Source organism: Cyprinus carpio, chromosome B9, assembly GCF_018340385.1.
Source record: "Cyprinus carpio isolate SPL01 chromosome B9, ASM1834038v1, whole genome shotgun sequence".
Classification (NCBI taxonomy): Eukaryota; Metazoa; Chordata; class Actinopteri; order Cypriniformes; family Cyprinidae; genus Cyprinus; species Cyprinus carpio.
In genome coordinates, this window is record NC_056605.1 from 7702070 (window position 1) to 7724381 (window position 22312).

General features: G+C 35.7%; 2 protein-coding genes across 3 annotated transcripts; one reads left to right on the forward strand and one right to left on the reverse strand.

Moving 5' to 3' along the window:
• Positions 1-139: 139 nt before the first annotated feature.
• On the forward strand, positions 140-18343 carry LOC109058112 (high affinity cGMP-specific 3',5'-cyclic phosphodiesterase 9A-like). 2 transcript variants are annotated; one of them, XM_042730841.1, is made up of 19 exons: positions 140-384; positions 4038-4108; positions 4205-4282; positions 4961-5004; positions 6919-6973; positions 7139-7209; positions 8428-8512; positions 11656-11716; positions 12755-12829; positions 13172-13258; positions 14057-14161; positions 14519-14601; positions 15761-15917; positions 16019-16132; positions 16228-16332; positions 17531-17659; positions 17805-17900; positions 17984-18039; positions 18129-18343. In XM_042730841.1, the coding sequence occupies exons 1-18, from the start codon at positions 322-324 to the stop codon at positions 18032-18034; spliced, it is 1530 nt and encodes a 509-aa protein (XP_042586775.1). In that variant the 5' UTR covers positions 140-321; the 3' UTR covers positions 18035-18039; positions 18129-18343. The 2 variants fall into 2 exon arrangements, with proteins under 2 accessions (XP_042586775.1, XP_042586774.1); XM_042730840.1 differs by lacking the exon at positions 12755-12829 and adding an exon at positions 12936-13010.
• LOC109094174 (tRNA (guanine-N(7)-)-methyltransferase non-catalytic subunit wdr4) lies at positions 18227-22281 on the reverse strand. Its single transcript, XM_019107845.2, has 11 exons — positions 22124-22281; positions 21422-21490; positions 21152-21304; positions 20690-20846; positions 20437-20549; positions 20292-20352; positions 20075-20176; positions 19732-19796; positions 19384-19570; positions 19241-19313; positions 18227-18784 (listed from the first exon to the last, which is right to left on the reverse strand). The coding sequence occupies exons 1-11, from the start codon at positions 22204-22206 to the stop codon at positions 18597-18599; spliced, it is 1251 nt and encodes a 416-aa protein (XP_018963390.1). The 5' UTR covers positions 22207-22281; the 3' UTR covers positions 18227-18596.
• Positions 22282-22312: the final 31 nt, after the last annotated feature.

Consider the following 22312-nt stretch of genomic DNA (forward strand, 5'->3'; position numbering starts at 1 on the left):
AACTCATTTTCATTTAGATATTTGGAGCATATTTGGTAGCCTGCTGCTGCATGACCCTTTCGCGCACTGCATCCTCGCGCGTCCTTGTAGGGCTCGGTTACTATGGAGATCAATGGGGAAGCGCGTGCGTTTCTTGTCTTCTCGCGCGCGCGCTCGTGGGAGTGAAGGGGGGGCGATGAGTTGAGAGATCAGCGGCGATGAGCAACACGGTCTCTGCGTTATTAAACCCGCTCCAGTTCAAAGAAACGGTCAGAAGTTTGTGCTAGGTCTGTCACGGAGGCGCCGAACGGAAGCCGGTGGTCCAGGGCAGCGGGGAGCGAGATGGGCAGCGCGTCTTCGGCGTATCGCGTGATATACCTGGACGTGGATGGACGCACTCAGAAGGTAAACAATCACTGCATGCACACAGTGTCCTGGGAAACAAGAAAGTATATTACCTACGAATCAACTGTTCAGAAAAATTCAGCTGTTTAAGTATCTCTAGGATCATGTTTACGCATATGACTCTTTTGGTGGCATTGCTTTAAACCCCCTATAGTTATACATATAATGATATATTATAAATATATATTGTAAATATACTCTCTCTTATTAAAATTATGTACAATACCATAGAAAAGTATATATATATATATATTATATAATATGTGTGTGTGTGTGTGTGTGTGTGTGTGTGTGTGTGTATATATATATATATATATATATGTCTTGACAATACTTAAAATTGCATATATATATATATATATATATATATATATATATATATATATATATATATATATATATATAGCAAATGCATATATATTTTTCTAGTCATATGAGTCATTCTTCTCATTTTCCCTGATCTGCGCTTGTTAACTGTACATTTCTCACACCCTCTTTTTTAATGCCTCCAGGTTGCCTTCATAAAACGTTTTATTAGTTTTTACTGAGTAGAGTAACCTGTATATGATGCTTTACCATATTATAAATTTTCAGGAAAATCTTAACTCTGTCACGAGGTTGTAAGTGGACAGCTGTTTATAATTAATAGATCTGGTGTGGCTGAGATATTATCAGTTCAATTACAGGTATCCAAGTGACAATCAGTTTCTGACTGTTTGTTGATCACACTTTATATTAAGGGTCTTAACTACTACTGTATGTACTTGTACTTTTATAAATATCCTGTTAAATTTACAGTGAAATGAACAGCAGCCAGAAATTCACTGTAAATAAAAAAAATGGGTTACTTACAATATTTCAGGTATTTCATCAAGTGACGTCGTGATACCAGTCTACTTGAACTGCCTAAACTGGCTTTTTATCTCAAAATGTACTGATAACCAAGATGATAAAACAGGTGGTATGCTAGAAAACCACACGATGAATCAGAGTTCATCGTAAGTGACCTGTTCATAAAACACTGGCTCATACACACAAACACAAAACACACCAAATGATGCAACAAAATAAAAAAAGCACTTAAATACTAAAATAATGCAACAAACATTCATTAAATAACAGAAAATGTAACAATGCACATTACGGATAAAAACTGTTTCAAATAAATAAAGTATCTGTCACATTTCTGGGAATTTAATTTTACAGTTTTTGACTGTAAATTATATGGCAATTCATAGCTTTTACCTCCAAAATGCATGCATTTCACAGATTTAACATTAAAGGTACTATATACAGTAAGGTAACTCACAGCATTTTACTGTAGCATTGTTTTTCCTTTTAAAATTAAAAATCTTTTTCAGTGTGCATTAAAATGTAAAAATATTGACATGATGTTTAGCAGAATGATATTCAGTTTTGCTTCTACAAAGTGTCACTGTAAAATAAAAGTAAGCGTAAATGCTATTTGTTATTAGTTATAATAGCACTTTTTATAATGTGGTGCAAATGATTTCTGAACGTGTGTGATTACATGCAGTGAAACATAATACACACATTATAATTATCAAGTTGAAAAAGTAAGTACAATAAAAAAAAAATATATATATATATATATATATATATATATATATATATATATAAAAAAACAGATACCAAATAATTGCACCAAATTAGTGTGTTTTGCATACATTATTAGAGTTTGCTTAATATGCTTTTGTTTTGTTAGTTACAAATGTAAATTTGCCTGGTATTGTTCAGCCTTGGCAATGGGACAAAAACAAAATAATCAGCATATAAAAGCTTAGAACACAATGAAAAACAAATGGACATTTTAATGAGCACATCTGTGTGTGTATGCATACACCCACACTTTCTGCACTCACACACACACACATACACACACACATATGACAGGAGAAGCGGTGAAATATAATTTTTGTTCAAGTGCAACTGTATGTCTTCAGGCTTTTTAGTTGATATTCAATTACGGCCCTAAAATCTCTCATAGTCTCTTGAAAATACCAGAAACTTCTCAGTGAACTGTACTTAGACGATCCACTGCTAAAATGAAACTATTATAACTGATTTTTGCGCAGTGGTTGGTGGTATATCATTTTATCGTCTCTATTCTCTAAGGCTGTTAGTTGTGAGTTTTATGTTTTGTCTTTGACAAAGTGCTCAATTAGAAGCCTCTTTTTTGGACACTAATAAGTATTTCTCATATCTTTGAACTCAGAACCAGTAATTGTATTATGGAACAATTCCCCCGTTCTCTCTCTTTCTCCCACTCTTTAGCTCACTCTCATCTGTCTTTGCAGCCCGGAGTCTTATTATCGTTCTCTCTCTCTTTTCCTCTTCCTTCTCTCCGTCTGTCAGCTGCACCCCCGCCCCATTGTCTTTTCTGTGTTGTCACCTGTTTTTGCTGTGTTGTTGTGCCTGCTGATGATAGATATACATGTGTTGTAAGTGGGTCAGAGTGCTCAGGGTCAGGACTGACATTACATACAATAGGTGGACTGCAGCACTTGGCCTTGGCCATGTACAGAGTCTCAAATAATCGATAAACTATCATCTGTGATGGTCAGCATCACACATAGAAATCAGGAAGATAATCATAGCCACATTGATTTTTAAGCAATCAGTATAGTTTTAAAGGAGAGATTAAAAAGGCTTCAAACTGTATTATTATGATCTCTGTATCTACTTTTCCTTTGTTCCTAGCTTGCCACCTACCCAGAACTTTTAACTGTGAAATCGTACTTTTGTCTTAATAAGAGATCTTTAATTATTTTTTACACTTAAGCCTATAATTTGAGATGGCACAGTGCAATTTATTAACGCTTAAATATGTTCATCTCATAAAAAGTTTGAAAAAGTTAAAAAGTATTTTTAAAGTATTAAAGTATATTTAAAGTATAGTTTTTTTTTTATCATTTTATTATTAAATGAGGGATTAAAAAAGCATCAAATTGTATTATTATTATTATCTCTGTAATTACCTTTTAACAAATTTTCTAATAATAAAAAAAAAATCTAATTTTGACAGATTTCTGCTATTTTGATCTTGCCACCCACCCAGAATTTATTTTGAACTTCCCCTATAAAAAGTGTTAAAATCTGGGAAATTAGCTTGTAAAAAATATATATATATTATTTGTGCATTTATGCCTACAGTGTTTTGCCTACAATTTCATAACAAAGAACTGCTGTCACTAATACTGCTGTCATTATCATCATGCCACACATTTTAGAAAACGATTGAAGATTTGCAAAATTCTTTATATTTGGTTTTGATGGAATGAAAAGGAAGTCTTTTTCTGCCAAGACAACAGTGAAACTATTTAAAATTAAAAACACAATCATTATGGTCTGAGAGTTGCTTTATTAGGTGTCTTTACCAAACTGTTCAGTATTTGATCAGTTTAATTCATAAACAAATTTATTTCAAGTTCCATGTAATCTGATATGCAACTTCTTGTATTGGCAAGACCAAGACTCCAAAATATTTTTCCAAAAAAGTTAAATATGTCATTACCGTTGTGCACAATATTAAAAATCCACACCACCTTTCAAGGTTTTAAGTCAAAAGTGGCCCTAACTGAAGAAGCTCTGTATGTTTCAGAGACACTGATCAGAATTTCTGTTACTGTTAGGTGGTTTTCAGCCGTTTCTGCAGCCCGTGTGATATAAAGGAGTTATTCTGCACTGCCACAGGGCTTTCCAGGTACAGTACGGTGTGTGTGTGTGTGTGTGTGTGTAGTTGAAGTGTTTCCACTTCTGAAGTGCTCACAAATTTAGAGAATGTGTCTGCTGCTGACAGGAACACAACCATCTCCCTTCTGGACTCAACAGGAGCAATGGTCTCCATTGACCCCACAATGCCAAACAACTCAGAGAGGTAACTTAGCCATCCATCCCATTTATAAACACAAATCCAATGCTTTTCAGCCGTAGAAGTGCCTTATACACATGCAGTAGACCTCTGAATCAGTTTCACACACATTTCATTTAGTCAGAATATCTTCAAATCGATTTTATAGCAAATGGTCTACCATATGCTGTTTTTATAGGTAAGAAATAAAGCAAACAAGTCATTATAATATGGACCTTATTTTCTGCAGGTTCATTAAAATGGCCCAACTCTTTTGAGTATTTCGTCTCTCTCAGCTGTAACTTTTTTTGTCAAGCACTAAATGTTGAAAAATGTATATAATATAAAACCAATGATCCAATTTAACACCAATTTGCAGACCCACTCAGGGAAACATAAAGATGTAAACAAGCCTACTGTGCCTTATCTGTTGGTTATATGGAGATCTGCCCCACATGCTAGACAAACAATGGATGGCAGCCAGATATAGATAAAGGGGAAGTTACTCCTTGAGAACCAGAGTCTAAGTTCGCCTATTCACAATCACAATCGACTGCAAGAGGAGTAGACATCTTGGACTGTAATGCTACAGAAAGCTGCAGCTCTCATGATGAGGAACTGGACTGTCCTAAAGGGAGAGGGGACGTGTTTTAGTGTGGCGCCAACTGCTTTGTAACTTCGTTTGTCTGTCCTGGTGTTTTTGAAGTCGCCGTACAAAGTGGTGCCAATAACTGGCGGACAACTTGCAGGTAAGTGTTATGTAATTTCACTGAATGTTTATGTATGTATGAATCACATCTACAGTGCTGTGCTTTCTCTGATAGTGTTTACATTCCGGTTGAAACGGGAAATAGGGTTTGTTTTATTATGAAGTCTGAAACAGCTCTGGAGTGATCACTCATATGTTCTCAAATCTCCATAAATGGAGTGCGCGGAAAGCTGCGTGTGTTCATAAGAGCAACTCCATTTCTCATTGTGCGAACACTCCTGCATCGGGGGTGGACTGCAGTCTTTTCAATCTATCTGTGTTATCATGAGCAGAGAAGTGATTATAACTTTTTATTGATTTCAAAGCAAACTCAGATATACAAGGTACTTTTTTGGACAGATTCTCTGGTTCATCTGCATTCCAAGACTATTTCTCAGTAGATTTATTGTCGACATCATATATTTTTCTGCTTCGCTTTTCAACATCCTATCAATTACGCACAAATACTGTGGACGTTTTTGGAAAAACATAGGATCATGATACTATTTCTGCATTATATAGTATAGCAGAGGACCTCAACTCTGGCCTTCAAGATCCATTTTCCAGATCCCGCCATGTGTGTTTGTTAAGGATTGGAGCTAATCTCTGCAGAAAAGTGGATCTCGAGGGCCAGAGTCGAGAACCTATGTAGTATAGGCTACTACGCATAGTATGCATGTTTTCTATATGCATTGACTACACTTGGCCAGCACAGTTTTTAATTGCTAATTTTGTGAGTTGTTGGTGAAGAAAAAATACATAATTTATAACTTTTTGTAAAAAGAATTACACAAAAATCTTCCTGTCTTTATCAGACAGAAGGAAATATGAAATTGCACAACCAACACACATCAAATAATAATTGCAACTTCCAAACATGGAAGTGGGAGCTGCATTGGAGGATATGAAGGCAGCAATAGCCCGGTTAAGTTAATGTGACCTCTGACCTCTGTGAAGTCATTTGGAGATGAGAGAGAGTATGTAGTGAACAAAACCTATATAACAATTTGAGAAATCTATACAATAGCAGCTCCATTCATCTTGTGTTGCTTTGCTGGTGTTGGACCCCCAGGTGACCCCCGCTTTTAAAAAGTTTGCCATCTTTGGCAGGCTTTGTTGAGCCAGTCACCTTAACCTAAATGCCATGTGACTAATGACTCTGGAGTCACAGAAAAATGAAATCTTTTCCAAACTGATTGGCTGATGACACCAAGAGAACTATTTTTCACTAGGTTTATTTTAATTTAAAATAACTGTTTATTGTAATATATTTAAAAATTAAATTAATCCTTGAATTTTCAGCAGCCATTAATCTAGTCTTCAGTTTCACATGATCCTTCAGAAATCATTCTAATATGCTGATTTTTATACTTTTGATCAATTTAATGTCAAGTTACCATCAGTGGCTAACAAACAATGCTAACCAACCAAACCTTGAGCCCTGGTAATGACAGCCAGCCAACAATCTTTAAGGACATGGATAAGCAACAAAAATAATATTTTTTTTTTTACAATTTTTTTATTTGTATATAATAACGCTATTCAACAATGTGCATCAAAGCAATCGAGGAAAGGACATTTTTGCTTCCCAGGTCCTTTCATTAGGCTGAAATTTGGCCAAGACAGTGAGTGGAGCTACATAAGTGTATATGTTTATCAAGTCTCATTCTATATAATAAGCAAGTACTAAGACTTGTGTAAGAAGTTTCTGTAATACAAAAGCATTTGGGGTTTGTTTTGTTTCTTCATATTCAGTCTTGTCCGCCCCTCCATTTATTGGACTAATTATTTACACTGTTTGTCATGAAATGCTTTATTCATTGTACAGTTTTAGGCTGACAGGAGGAAACACAGATATGTGAAACGGTGAATACTGGCCATGATTATGGATGTGGCTTGTTTTCTCATCTCTCAGATAAAGAGGAGCTTTTCCAGAATGTTCTGACCCAGGTGGCAGAGCAGTTCTCCAGGTATTATCGCCATCTCTGCTTCTGTATTTTATGTTCAATCTCGCCGCAAATTGATAATGACCTTCTTTTGATTGAATTTTGAATCCTTTTGGTATTTCAAGGATGAATGATCTTTGTATATTTCTCTCCATCTGCACCGGTCTGCCTGGCTGCTCTCTCCCCAAGGGCATTTAAAATCAACGAACTGAAGACTGAGGTGACAAATCGCCTAGCCATGCTGGAGAAGAGAGTGGAGTGTGAGTCTTAAACTGTTTCCACTCAATATCTTGTCCAGGGTTTTGCGAATGGACAGAGTTCATGTTAAAATGGAAGGGCTAATCTTCACAAACAACTCGTTCTGGCTCTCAGTGAATCGCTGATCATTTATTCTGTAGTGCTTATAGGTGACATTTTGGTGAACCCAGTGTACCATTAGGGATCATGATATGAGGAAGTAGATATGTTTTGTGTATGATTTATATAGGTTGCTCATATAAGAAGCCTTCCATACCACAGCTGATAACTCAAATAATCAATGACGGCTATTTATTGTGCAATATATCCAATAAGATTTAGCGCTGCAGCAGATGACATTTTCTATACCACGCACTTATCATTAACAGGTGAACATATTGTGCCCAGTGTTTTTAGAGACATGGCTTCTGAGACATGCATTGGTGTCAACGAAGAACTTCAAGAAAGTGTTGTGCTGAACGATGATTCAAAACAAATTAGGTTAGGTTTAGTGGCTGATAAATGCATCATCTTTGACAGTCCTTGCACACTAGTTGTTTCTGTAATGACGCTCCACGTAACATCACCAGAGACCAGGATTCATTCCGTTGCAGCACGTCTGTGTGTCCATAGAAATCCAAATACAGCCGTGATGTAATCAGTCACCAAGGCGATGGACCCTGACCCCTTCATCAGTGTGTACAGTTCACTGGCCTCATATAATTTGAGGTGATTTATTATTGTGCGCGGTCTATAAACAGAATAGTAGCAGGAAGACAGTGCAGAGACTACACTAATTAAATTATACAACGTGAGTCTAGAGGCCGTGCGTCTAATCAGACTGTACAGTACTTTGGCTCAAAATTCATCTAGAGGCAGCTAAATTAGACAGATACCAACGTGACAGGTTGTGTGACATATCTTCATCCACACAACCAAGGTCTGAGATGTAAATAAAAACAGCTGTTAAGGAGATGACAAAGCTGCTTGTACTTCAGACCAGCAGGATGATTTTGGACAATGGAGGGAAACATGCCAGGCAGTGACAGGTGTCAAATGTACTTTTTATGGCTCAGCAGACTGTGAAAGAAAACCCCTGTGGCTGTAACCCATGTTCACCAGCTCATTTCCAGATTTTCTCTGTGTTTGGCTCACTTGAAATATGTAAAACCATCTTTTATGTGTCATACTTGTATGCATTATGTATCGCGTTTACGTCGTTTTCCTCTCTGTCTCTTCAGTGGAGGGGATGAAGGTGGTGGAGATCGAGAAATGTCGCAGTGACATCAAGAAGCTGCGGGAGGAAATGGCCTCCAGGAACAACAGGTCAGTGACCTCACTGCTTTTTCTGGAGATGTTGGAATGCCATTTTTGAACTGAATCTGATGTATTTCCAAGTAAGACAGGATATTTCATGAGAGAAAAAAATGTAGGTTAAGATTTTATCCTTCAGGAAGTGATTTTGGTTGGAAGGATGGGGTGAAAAATAGGCTTCTTGGTGATGTATAATATACTTGTGTTTGATATTATATTATTAATGAAATAAAAGGGAACTTCAGTGTGCTTAACAAAGTACAAATTTATGACTTTAACACATTAAGTAATTTAACTTGTAAATGGCGCACTTTGTATTAATGTCAAATTAAAAGTTAAACTTTTGTTGTCATTTGAAGAAATACACTTTAATGTGTTGACTAACATACTAAAGCACATGTAAAGTACTTGGTTATGATTTTAACTGACGTGTCTTATTCAAAATCACATTTAACCTCAATATTTTTAAAGGTACAACTTCATTATTGCAAATGTGTAATTGCACATATTTTTATACATACATGACATACACATTTCCACAGAAATGCCATTAGTTTACCATAAATGCTTGGCATTACATCTGGCAGTTAGCTACATTTTAACCACATTTAAAAGACAATAAAAGTAATTATTACATACAAGATGTACTTTAGTCCTACTTTAGTGTGCCAAAAATGCTCTAATTCAGCTAATTGCATTTAATATAAATTATATAAAAAAAAATTATAATATATTTTCATTCGATTGTAATTAACTCTTTCCATACCAGTGTTTTTTGAAAAAGTTGCCAGCCAGGGACAGCATTTTTAATCATTTTACAAACATATACATCCCCCAGAATATTTTGTTGTATGAATATCTGAACTTACTATATATATACTGTATATATATCAAAAGAAAGAACAGAGCCTTTGCTTTTAAATAAAACAAAGCATTTTATTATAGCAGTTGAATGTGGGTAAGTTTTATAATAATAATAATAAAAATAAACAAATAAACATTTTATACAAAAAGCTGAGAATATTACTTAAAAAAGGACTATGACTGAATCAGATTCAGAACATTAAAGTATATCAAAATATAGACTGAGTAGATTGAGTCCATCAAAGCTTGCACAGTCCTACCTCTTCGTGGGTTCGATATTTTATTTGGTAACATTCGATTTATATGCCTTTGAAAGTTGGCTGATCGCTTTAGATGTAATGTGTGCCTAAGCAATGCTTCAGTTGCTTGTTTCTGCTTCTTCTTCGCTGGTTTTTGAATCCTGAGATTCTGTACTATTTCAGAAGATGTGTAATAGCGCCCCCTACCATATAACAGTTGTAGCATTGTAACATAAATAATGGAAAATTCAATCAATGGTGAGGACAGTGGTGGACGAAGTACACAAATCAAGTACTTGAGTAAAAGTACAGATACGTATAATAAAATATTACTCCAGTAAAAGTAATGGTACTCCTTTTTCAGTTTTGTTCAAGTGAAAGTACAAAAGTACTCAATTTTTTATGTACTTAAGTAAAAAAGTACTGATAGATAGATTTATTTTGCAATTTTTTGTAGGCTACTTAATTTAATTTTATATTAGCACATTTTTTTTATAATCCTACTGCTCAAAATACCTGGGATTTTCCCAAAATAACCACTATATGCAGTCAAAATATATTTTTGTTGTTGATATGGACTGTTGACGAGAGTGATGTAGTAATGTTCACTGTGAACCTTACACTGCAGTGTACTTTATGAGAAAACAGATCTGACAATCTGATTTTCACCAGTAAGAAAAAAGTGTTTTAAAGTTTGTTGTTTTGCTGAACATCACAGTTGTATATGACATGAGAATAAGGCCTGAAATTAGGAAGAACATTTTAAGGAAAATATAACTATATTTTTATAATGATTTTTTCTTCTCAAACCTAAAAACACCGCTGGCCAAATGCCCCCAGAGGGCATCACTTCCCACTTTGATAATTACTGTAACGTTAGTGTTTTAAATGTATAAGTTACTGTTGATAAACAATATAAAAACAGACGTCACATAAGGCTAAATGCAAAGCATTTTAATAAAACTGTTAACATTATGGCAGCAGGGAATTTGAACGTGCACAAGTTATTTTATTTAATCTGTGTTATTTTAATGTTTTGTTTTTTGACCTAAAACAAAGAGACGGTGATGTTGATGTGTCTGCATTCAAGCATTTCAGTGGGCTTGAATAGATCACCCTTTACAGCAGATTTAGTTCACAAACAACTGACAGTTTGGACCTAAATATGATTTTCATTTACAATAATTAATCCTAAAATTCGACATTAGTAACTTACTTTTAGCAGCATCAGTCGCACATGCGCTCACAAGATCTCCCGGTTGTGAATTCAGTTCACTGGAGACTCGCACTAAGCGGTTCATTTGAATCAGTGAGTTGTAGACTCGAGAACAGCTGCAGTCGGATCATTCTAATTCCTGAATGAATCATTTGGTGCGATTTGCGAACCGATTAAAAAAGGTTCATTGAAAAGAATCAGTTTGTTCTTGAATCAGACACCGCTTCTGCGTGTCGGAGCACGTGATATATTATAAGGAGTAATGATATGTTTTATGAAATGTATTGAAGTAAAAAGTACGATCTTATGCTTTGGATTGTAATGAAATAAAAGTAAAAGTTACTCAAAATAAAACTACTCCAGTAAAGTACAGATACTTCAAAAATGTACTTAAGTACAGTAACGAAGTAAAACTACTCTGATACTGTCCACCACTGGGTTCAGAAAGAGTTCAAATACAATCAAGTGTCCTAAAAAAGTACTTTTTTAAAAAAAAATGCTAAAGTGTAGTTCATTTTCACAAGGGAGCATCTATAGCAGGCTATTGATAGCACTGTCTGTACTGCTAACTTTAATGAGAGGAGAATTAAGAAAAAGTCCAGGTGTTGTCTTAGTCAGCTCTTGTTAAAAATACTAACAGATGAGATTAGGTCTATTCCCTTTCGAGTCTTAATGAGCTGACATGGCTTCCACATGCTCTCTTATTAGTGAAGGATTCAAGATGAATCAAAGATAGCTGTGTATTCTCAAGATACTCTCTTTGAGAGATGTTGACATGGTTCTTAACAAGTGAAAAACACAGCATGTTCTGCTCTCAATGCTCTTTACCTTTACAGTAGTTTCCTGGATGACAACAAGAAGTTAACTCCACGCAGAGATGTGCCTTCATACCCAAAGGTAAAATGGCAGATGTGTTTGTAATGGGTTCCTTCATTATTTTGTATACTTATTGTGCCTTATTAATTTGATAAAGAACAGCATATACAGCACCATTTAATTACAGAAAGGTTAGTAATGAGAGTTCAAGGTTTGTCCTTTAGAGAACCTCATGGTTTATGTTTAAGGATAAGTAAAGGAAGGTTTAAAGGGATAGTTCACCCAGAAATAAAGATAAAAATGCTAATGAAATATCTACATATAGTTTCAGAAATATTAAAATATTAACCATTCAAAAATTTGGGAATAAATATCTTATTCCCACCAAGGCTGCATTTATTTGATTAAACTACAATAAGAACAGTAATACTGTTAAAATATTAATACAATTTAAAAGAACTGCTTTGTATTTTAATATATTTAAAAATGTAATTTATTCCTGTGATCAAAGCTGAATTTTCAGCATCATTACTCCAGTCTTCACGTGATCCTTCAGAAATCATACTAATATTGTAATTTTGTGCGCAAGAAACATTTCTTAATTTTATCAATATTAAAAACAGTTGTGCTGCTTAATATTTTTGTCTAAACATTTATTTCTGGATTCTTTGATGAACAGACAATTTACAGAACAACATCAACAAAAGTCGATAAAAGAAATGTCAAAGTAGTCACTATGAAAATCTCAACAAGATTGAAAAATATTGATTTTTTATTTCATTGATACTATTATTGTGATCATTGACCTCTCAGTATGTGACTTGGAATCTAGTAGATTATGGGCTGAATGTATGGTTTTATTTTTTTTGAAGCTTTATTGTTGTGTTCACTATAAACTATAAAAGAGCTATGTATAGATTTCACAAAAAGAAAAGAGCATACAGATTTGTAAGGAATGATACAGCATGAATAAATTGTAATGAATTTACGTTTAAAGAAAGATTTGTAATTCGGGATCAAAAATGGCATGTTGAACATAGATGTGAATGTGATTATAAAAAACACCCACCAGCCAGGCGTTGGTCATCGGGGGTTAACTGGGAGCTCTGTCACCTGCAGTACATGCTCTCCCAGCAAACCATAGATGCCCTCAGAAAACCCACCTTCGACGTCTGGCTGTGGGAGTCCAACGAGGTAAGAGTCTAACCCGCCTCTGTTCTGTCTTCCTCCTCTTCTCTCTCCCTCTGTTTTCTCTCTTCTGCGTGTGGTGCTCGTGCTTGTGTTTGTGGGGCTTGTGTAGTACCACCTCTCACAGGAGACAGTAGAAGCTTTGAGGCAGCCAATCTTCGATGTGTGGCAGTGGGAACCTAACGAGGTGAGGATCGGCTGAATGAAAGATGCAGAATGTCAAAGTTGTACTGAAGCTGATGTACGAGTGCACACAATGTTTTATAGACACTTGGTGAAAATGACTGACATGCAAAACCACATTTTTTGTACTGCAGAAGATACTATCATCAGTGTTTTGTGCTTTAAATGCTGAGTTGTCTGGAGCACATGTACCATGACCTTGGGCTGGTAAAGGACTTTAATATTAACCCCATCACGCTGAAAAGATGGCTGGTAAGGCTATGTTATAAAAGTATAATCCCTCATGTTCATTTTTACTGACTAAAACTTACTGATTTAGCTTTTACAGGGTATAAAAGTTTGTTGTTCCTGGACTGTAAATCTCTAATATGTTATTATCACCAAATCTTGGATAATTTTTTATTTTTTGTCTTTTTTTTTTCAGTTAGCACAGCTTTTGCATTTCTTTAAGAAACGTATTGGTCGTAGGCCTCATTGATCTGAGCTTACGCACCTCTCTTAATGAGTGAATATTGCTTTTTTCACTCAAAAGCTGAAGTGCGTAAGCTCAGATAAGCTCAATGATCTATGATCGGTCAGTTCCCAAAAGAAATACAAAACCTGTGCTATTTGAAAAATAAAAATAAATAAATAATAAAAAAATTGATTCCAAGATTTGGTGATAATCACATAATAGTGAGAGATTTTCAGGCCAGGAACAACAAATTAAGTAAAGCATTTTCAAAATAACATAAGTTATTTTTTTATGGAGGGAAAAATGTACATTTTTCTCTTTATGTATCTCAGGCCCATCCTACAGTGTACATTTATCTGATTTTTTTGGTGACTTCACAAAAATTATGTGTGACACCATTAATTACATTTTTGAATAATACAGAATAAAATAAAATAATTTGGCCACATAACAAACTATGAATATTATTTCATTAACACAATATCAAACCAACTGCCATTTATTTTAATCCTTTCAAACAAAACATTTAACAAAATCTGTCAAAGTGTAAAAATAAAATACAATAAAATAATGACTGCCTCTCTCTCCACCCTCAGCTTTGCATCCATGACAATTACCGGAACAATCCTTTCCATAATTTCCGCCACTGCTTCTGCGTCACTCAGATGATGTACAGCATGATCTGCCTCTGCAACCTACAGGTAAAGACACCTTTAACTGTGTTTTAAAGATACCTGTTTTGCTCCACAGCCACCTGTTTCTTTTGCTCAGTAAAGTTGGAGTATCAGAGAAGTGGGAGGTGAATGAAAGAGTGATAAATGAGTGATGTATGGGGGTGTAAAAGCAATTCTGCATCTATGAAGATGCTTTCAGCCTCTCTGTGCTGCTGTTGCCATGGATGTGTATCAAGAGGTCATTCCATTAATTATCCGAGCTATTACTTACTCTAATTTAGCAGTGTAGAGAGCTGGGATACGTGTGCAGACCCGGCCTCACGATGACTGTCAGCACGCACACATAGAAAGAGTCTTACTCTGCTGTGCTTCTGTGTTTTTCAGGAAAAGTTCACTCAAGTAGATATTCTTATTTTGATGACAGCAGCTGTGTGTCATGACCTGGATCATCCTGGGTACAACAACACGTAAGACCCTCTGTTGTTCAGAACCGCTTATATACGCTGACATTTAAATTACCACTCAGAAATATTTCTTACCAGCCATATATATTTCTACTATTAGCCTAAAATATTTAGAATTTAATACTTCTATTCAGCAAGGATGCAGTAAATTGATCAGTTTGGCAGTAAAGACATGTATAATGTTACAAATGATTTGTTTCAAATAAATGCTGTTCTGTTTAATTTCCTATTCAAGAATCTTGGGGGAAAAAACTGTTTCACTGTTTCCACCAATTTTTTCCCCCCACATTTTCATGCACAATGTTTTCAACATTAAGAATAATACTAAATGTTTCTTAAACAGTAAATCAGCATAATAGAATGATTTCTGTGTGACACTGAAGACTGGATTAATGATGCTGAAAATTAATCTTTGCATCACAGGAATAAATTACATTTTACAATATATTCAAATAGAAAACAGTTATTTTAAATGTATTGTATTAGTTAAAATTATAATACTTTGTAATAGTATTATTTTTACTGCATTTTATCAAATAAATGCAGGCGAACATAAGGGACTTAAAAAAAAATAAAAAATCAAACCCACCCCAATGATTTAAACAGTAGTGCGTATGTTTTTCTCCCTAAATTCATTTGATTAAAATACAGTAAAACACAGCAGTGATGTTCAATATTGTTACAAATTAAAAGAATTGTTTCATTTTAATATATTTTTAAAATAATTACTTTTTCAATAAAATTTACTAAATAAATTAAAAATAAAAAAAAAATTAAAAACCACTGGAATCATTTCAAATTATATAAACACACACACACACAAACACACACACACACACACACTTTAAAATGTATTAAAATGGAAAAAAAATATTTTAAATTGTAATAATATTGCACAGTTTTAATCAAATAAATTCAGCCTCAGTGAGAATAAGAGGCTTCTTTCAAAAATATATATATAAAAAAAATAAAATTGCACAACCCCAATATTTTGAAAATTGAGATTTTTTCCTTGCACATTTAAGATATCCGTATTTATATTTTTGCATATTTATAGTGAGTCATTGTGTTCCACATATTCCACTTGGACACCAAATCCAAGTACTGTAGATTTTTTATTTGCATTTAGCACCTGTCGAATATTTCGGACTCTCTTTTGCAGGTATCAGATTAATGCGCGCACAGAGCTGGCGGTGAGGTACAATGACATCTCTCCTCTGGAGAACCATCACTGCGCCGTGGCCTTCCAGATATTCTCTCAGCCTGACTGCAACATCTTTGCCAACTTTGATCCTGAAGCCTTCAAACAGATTCGTCAGGTGTGCCTCAGGCCTTTAAACTGAGCTTTGTGCTCGCATATGTAATACATTTGTCTTTGAACAATGAATAATGATTTTGTCAGTTATTTTGTCTCTGACAGGGAACCATCACCCTGATACTGGCCACAGACATGGCCCGACATGGAGAGATTCTGGACTCTTTCAAACAGAAAGTGGATAACTTCGACTTCACTAATGAGGAGCATGTTACTTGTGTGAGCTTTCTGAACCCATTTTACAGTGCCATTATTCACCTACAAAAAAGTGCTGCGATGAGCTTATTAAAGTTGTATCTCTATATCTGTGGCAGCTGAAGATGGTGCTGATCAAGTGCTGTGATATCTCTAACGAGGTTCGGCCGATGGAGGTCGCTGAGCCGTGGGTGGACTGTTTGCTGGAGGAGTACTTCATGCAGGTACATATGATTACAAGTATGTTGTATGGAGAAGTAAAAATCCATCCCACTTTTTATTAAGTGTCTTTAAAAGAATAGTTCATCTAAAAATGCTGAAAATGTACTCACCCTCAGGCCATGCAAGATGTAGATGGGTTTGTTTCTTTATCAGAACAGATTTGAAGAAATTTAGCATACATCACTTACTCACCAATGGATGCTCTGCAGTGAATGGGTGCCGTCAGAATGAGAGTCCAAACAGCTGATAAAAACATCACAATAATCCACACGACTCTAGTACATCAATTAATGTCTTGTGAGGTGAAAACTGAGCGTTTGTAAGAAACAAAATCATTAAGACTTTTTTTTTTACTGTAAAATCCTTATAACATTGCTTTCTCTAGTAAAAATCTAGTCTGAATCAGGAGAGAAATATGCACAGATCAAACACAGTTTACAAGTGAAAACAGCCTAAAACAGTTCTAAATAAATATGTCTGTGCATTTTAATGTTAGAGAATAACAGCATTTTTCACTGGAGGAAGAGTTAGACCAGTTTTTTTTTTTTTTTTCTTCAAAAGTGGCGGTTTAACATTGAAAGGCCTTAATGATGGATTTGTTTCTTACAAACATAGCTTTTCACTTCACAAGACATTCACTGATGTTCTGGAGTGGTGTTGATTACTTGTGGATTATTATGATGTTTTTATCAGCTGTTGGACTCTCATTCTGACAGAACCCATTCACTGCAAAGGATCCAATGGTAAGCAAGTGATGCAATGCTAAATTTCTCCAAATCCTTTCAGACGAAGATAATGGCCTGAGGGCGACTACATTTCCATGTTTTTGAGTTGAACTTTTTTTTTTTTTTACTACTTTTTAAACATTTGTAACTGTTTGTTGTACTAACATTTAAAGTAATCATTTGATACAATGCACTTATTGTGCTGATTTTACATTGTAATTCTGTTTAAAAATCAACCCTTAAACCTGACCATACAGCAAAACCTCTCCATAATCGTATCACAGGTGTAACTTACATTTTAAAATATATTAAATAAAAAGTAATTAATAACAATTGTTTCACAATATTACCGTTATAACTTTTTGATCAAATAAATATAGCTTTGGTGAGCATAAAAGAAATAATACCAACCCCAACATTTCGATCTTTATAGTGCACTTCTTTCTTCATCAGAATTGTGTTCTCTCTCAAACAGAGTGATCGAGAAAAGGCAGAAGGTTTACCAGTCGCTCCTTTCATGGACCGAGAGAAAGTGACCAAACCCACTGCTCAGATCGGCTTCATCAAGTTTGTCCTGATCCCCATGTTTGAGAGCGTGATGAAGGTGAACTGCTTAGGCTAAAAGTACAGCGTGAAACATACAGGGGGAACACACTGGGTGAAATCGAACTCTGATTCAGATCAAACAGAGTTGTACAAACCGGCCAAGATACCAGATTGTGATATTGTCTGTTCTCTGTGTGTTGCAGTTGTTTCCTCAGATTGAGGAGGTAATGGTACAGCCCCTGCGAGAGTCCCGGGACAGATACGAGGAGCTTAAACAGATAGATGACGCCATGAATGAGGTTAGCGGTGACCATTTTTTTAAATGATTATTATTATTACTTTTCAACTGGTATTAGCTATATCCTTCTCATGATCCCTACAGGTGCAGAAAAAGAAGAGTGAGAATTTAACAATGGGAGGAAAAAAGAAATGAGCAAGGTCCATGTTGAAACACTGCACTACATGCATTTTAGTTATTATTTGTGTTGTATTTACAGTCAACCCTAGCTTTTGCTTATTTGTTTCAGCTGGAATCCCATCAGAGGCAGTAAATGAGTGAAATCTTGGCCATCTGCTCAGAAAATCCAAAGCATCTTTCAGGGAATTGAACCATGTACAGCTCAGCTATGAACCATTTGTGTTGTTTTTATTTGGTTTTGTAAAAGTATAAACATTATACAGGATGTACAGATTTTTAGTCACTTTTACTCAGAAAAATAAAAGTCTAACTTGAACAACTGAAGCCACTGATCTCACTGTTATAATAAAATATGTTCATTCTTGTTGTCTAATGAAATAGTACCAGGATGTGTACTGAACGTGTAGCGCCATCTAGTGGCCAAAGCAGACTACAGCACCTTACTGTTCAGAAAATAGACCGAGTAAAGCTTTACTGAATGAATAAAAAAAGTCATAATCATTGCCGATTAACAAAAAGAGATGTATAATTATAAGACCATCACAAAAAAAATCAGAAATTAAAAGATGACGTTCTCTCAGCTGGTGTTCTGAGGCACAGTGCTGCTCTCCGTTTTACTTCTCTTATTGGGTTTAGAGCCGTTTGCTGCTGCTCTCTTCCTACTCTCCTGCTCTAGTCTTTCCTGTTTCTTCTGCAAATATGATGCCATGTTGTCGAAGTTGACTTTATACAGGTGTTTAAATGGACTCTCCAGTCCCACAGAGCCTGTGAACAGAGGGCGAGAGGAAAGCATGCAGCATGAAGTATTCAGAGAAAAAAGAAGATCAGATCTTCAGAGGTACATTAACCCTATAAAGCATACTGTATCATATTTGCTACATGAGTTGACTAGTATTTAATACAGGTTTAAGGGGAGACTTTATACATTTTTCCTCCTGAGATACACTTACATAAACTACCACATACTTTACCCCCTACATATCATCCTTAAAATTAACCAGACAGAACCAGGTTGAGTTTTCAAAAATGAATTGGTGTCTATGAGTTAATTGTGTTTTTCCAGCTGTGTTTTGGACGTTTTGAGTTCTGAAAGACTATTTCCATACTACTCAACTCAAGATCAAGCATAAATTTGCTTTGTCATGATATGACTTCTTCATTTTAGTTCATTTGGTTGATTTCATTTTTCTGTTTCATTATAATATTTGTTGGATTTCTTACCTGTAAAGGTACTCCACTGAGCTTGTAATGCTTCAGTGACCCTCCTCAGTTCAGGAGTCTGTGAGTCACACAGCTATAAACAAGCAAGATGAGTTAGTAAGAGCAGAGCTGACTTCAAAACATGAAAGAAAGCATGTATGTACCTTCCAGTGCTGCTCTGAGTACTGATACAGGAGCACGTTCACATCTTCAGTCTCCAGTAAGACCCACAGCTGGTTTTGTGAATCAAATGTCACGTCCCAGGGAGCATGAGGAAGAGCAAGAGTCTCAGCAGGGCTCAGACACCCCTCTGTCCCAGAATCCACCACGAAGAGCTGAACGGAGGGCAGTCTACACAAATGGATATTATTTTGAACTGTTTAGATGTATAATCAGTGTGCAAAAGACATCTTTCTTAAGACTTGTGTGTTTCTATTTTAACAAAAGAATACTGAGACTCCAGAATCCAGTTAGAGGTAAGATACACAGAGATCTGATGAAATGAAACACACCTCTCACACTGGACAGCTATATGTTTTCCATCCGGTGAGCTGATGATCCTGCTGACAGCAAACCTCTGAAGACGGAAAGAAATATAGTCATTCGCTGAGATTGGTGTAAATGACAAAATATACACACACCTGGATTTGAATGGAAATAAACATTTTATAGCAGCAGAACTTTAACAGAAACCAATAATCAAAGGCCTTCTACTGTAATTATGAGAACTCTGTTTTTTCTTTTTTTAATTAACACAAACTAGGTAGATATTTTCAATGTCATTTTTGTGGGATTGTACGAAACCTTGTATGTGTTGTGTGCATGAAAGGCTGACTGAAATCAAATGGACGGCACCTTTTCTGTGTCTGTGTTTTCAGAGTCGAGGGTGAACTGCCTCAGGTCAACACTGTGTAACCGCCGACCATTCTCATAATGCCAGACCTTCATTGTGCCATCCTGTGAACACAACCATGTCAGTCCTACTGTATTAAGACACTTATATCACCCCTTATAAACTATCCCAACAGAACGTCACAGTAAAACAATGAAGGTAAACTGAAAAAGCACATACTCCTGAACCAGAGAGAAGCCAGTCAGGATGTCCCGCAGGCACAAGCAATGCACTGACAAATCTGCATGAGAAAACAAACATGCTTGAACAAGTGGGAACACCATATGAGGTGTAACATCACTAGCTCCCCACAGTCCACACTTACTCTCTGTGCTCTAGACAGAAAGCCTGAATGTTGTAGGGTGACCGCCGCAAACTCACTCGGATCTTCTCATCTCGGTCGGCTGTTATGATATATTTATCATCAGGAGAAAGAGTCTGTAGAGGACGATACAAAACGACAATATTTTAAACTTAGGAATAACTTCACAATTAAGTGAAAATAAGCAGAATTTGAACTATTTTTCTTTGGATACTGCGCTAACTGAAAAGCACTGTTCTGTTGGTGTACATCATACCACATCCAATAACATGGAGAGATGTCCCAGCTTCAGCTCTCCTGGTTTTTGTGGCTCCAGGACGGAGAATGAATATACATCTCCAGACTTGTCAGCCACAAAGAGTTCATCTTCAGCCTGAGTAAATACAAGAGACGTGCATCGCCGCACAACCCACCTACAAGAGGACAATCATGGACTTATTCACTGAACCTGACAGAGAAATTAGTATTGAAGGAACAGTTCGCTCAAAAAGAATAATTACAGTCGAATTTACTCATCTTTATGTTTTTCCAAACCCATCCCAAATGAGTTTTTTGAAACCTAGTATTCTAGCCACATTTCAGTTTTGATTAAAGAGAAATAGGTGAGTCCAAAAAAAAAAAAAAGAGACAAACTTACGACGGGTTTGGGATGATATGAGTGTTGGTTAGTACATTTGATTTTCTTTAAATAACCTCAGGAATGAGTGTGTGCTGTTACCGTGTACTAATGCACTGCCACGACGGCTCAGTACAGAAGAGAACAAGACGTTTGTGGTCATCAGTGAGCGCTACATGCTTCCCAGACGCTGAGACAGCAAATGCAAGAATCCTGTCACTGCCACTGTCCTTCTCCTCCGATCCTTCCCCGGCACTGCAATACACAGATTAACTCTTGAAGATATTTTTTGCAATCCTCTACGTCTTGTGACATAACCCTCAGATAAAGAACTCATAAAGAGAAAACAAACATACAAAAGTTAACAGTTACCTTTTACTGTCACCATCAGCTTCGCTTGTTTTTTTCTCAGCTTTGGCGCAGTCAAACACAAACGGCTCTCTATAAGAAAAACGTGAAAAAGGAAAGTAACTTTTTTTTTGCCTAAGTACAAAAATAAATAAAAACAAGTAAAAGGAGCAAACAGACAATACTGAATTTTAGTGATTTAGTGATTTTTTTAGTGATTTTAATAATTTTAGTCATTTTTGTGGCTGACAAGTCTTTTTGAATTTTAGAGATTATTAAATATAATGCCAAAATATCAATGCTGAAGTCCTCTGATCTGATTATTATAAAGATTTTTGATATTTAATAATCATTCTGCAGTACTGATAATAGCACAAGTGATTGGTTTATGTATGGAATCTTAAAATAATATCACAAAATCAAGATTTTTACTATCCTATTTGAATTCAACCAAAAAGAAAAGATACAAACTGGTGTTTTAGATCTTCAAATGCAGTATAACAAAATGTATATTTATCACAGATAGTCTGGCGTTCATTTCAAGTCAACGTGTGTTAAGCAAGCTGATTTAAAATTTAAGAAATAAACGTAACAGTACGCAAACAGTAATGTATAGAAACCATAGTGCACTAGGATTCTGCAGAATGCACGTGGGCACCTGGGATATCCAAAATAAAGCACTGGAAGTGAAACAGACAGTTGACAGTCTTAAATACAGCGACTCACCTGGACTGCTTAAGGTTTATAGCAATTAAAGCAGTAGAACAGCTTGCAACAAACCAGTCTGCCTTTGAACACACTACTGCCATGATGATTGTTGTTCACGTGCGCGTACTGACAGTCGCGCGTTTAATACGTCATCAATACTAACGTGCAGGAATCTGGCTTTACGGCGTCGCCATAAAGAGTGTACCG

Coding starts and splice junctions, on each gene's coding strand:
- LOC109094174 (XM_019107845.2), bottom strand. CDS start 22,206: ATGGCAGTAGTGTGTTCAAAGGCAGACTGGTTTGTTGCAAGCTGTTCT. Junction 19,797..20,074: donor AAAACACAGACACAGAAAAG/GTGCCGTCCATT, acceptor TTCCGTCTTCAG/AGGTTTGCTGTCAGCAGGAT. Junction 19,314..19,383: donor ACTCAGAGCAGCACTGGAAG/GTACATACATGC, acceptor GCTTGTTTATAG/CTGTGTGACTCACAGACTCC.
- LOC109058112 (XM_042730841.1), top strand. CDS start 322: ATGGGCAGCGCGTCTTCGGCGTATCGCGTGATATACCTGGACGTGGAT. Junction 6,974..7,138: donor GTGGCAGAGCAGTTCTCCAG/GTATTATCGCCA, acceptor TCTCTCCCCAAG/GGCATTTAAAATCAACGAAC. Junction 13,259..14,056: donor TCACGCTGAAAAGATGGCTG/GTAAGGCTATGT, acceptor CTCCACCCTCAG/CTTTGCATCCATGACAATTA.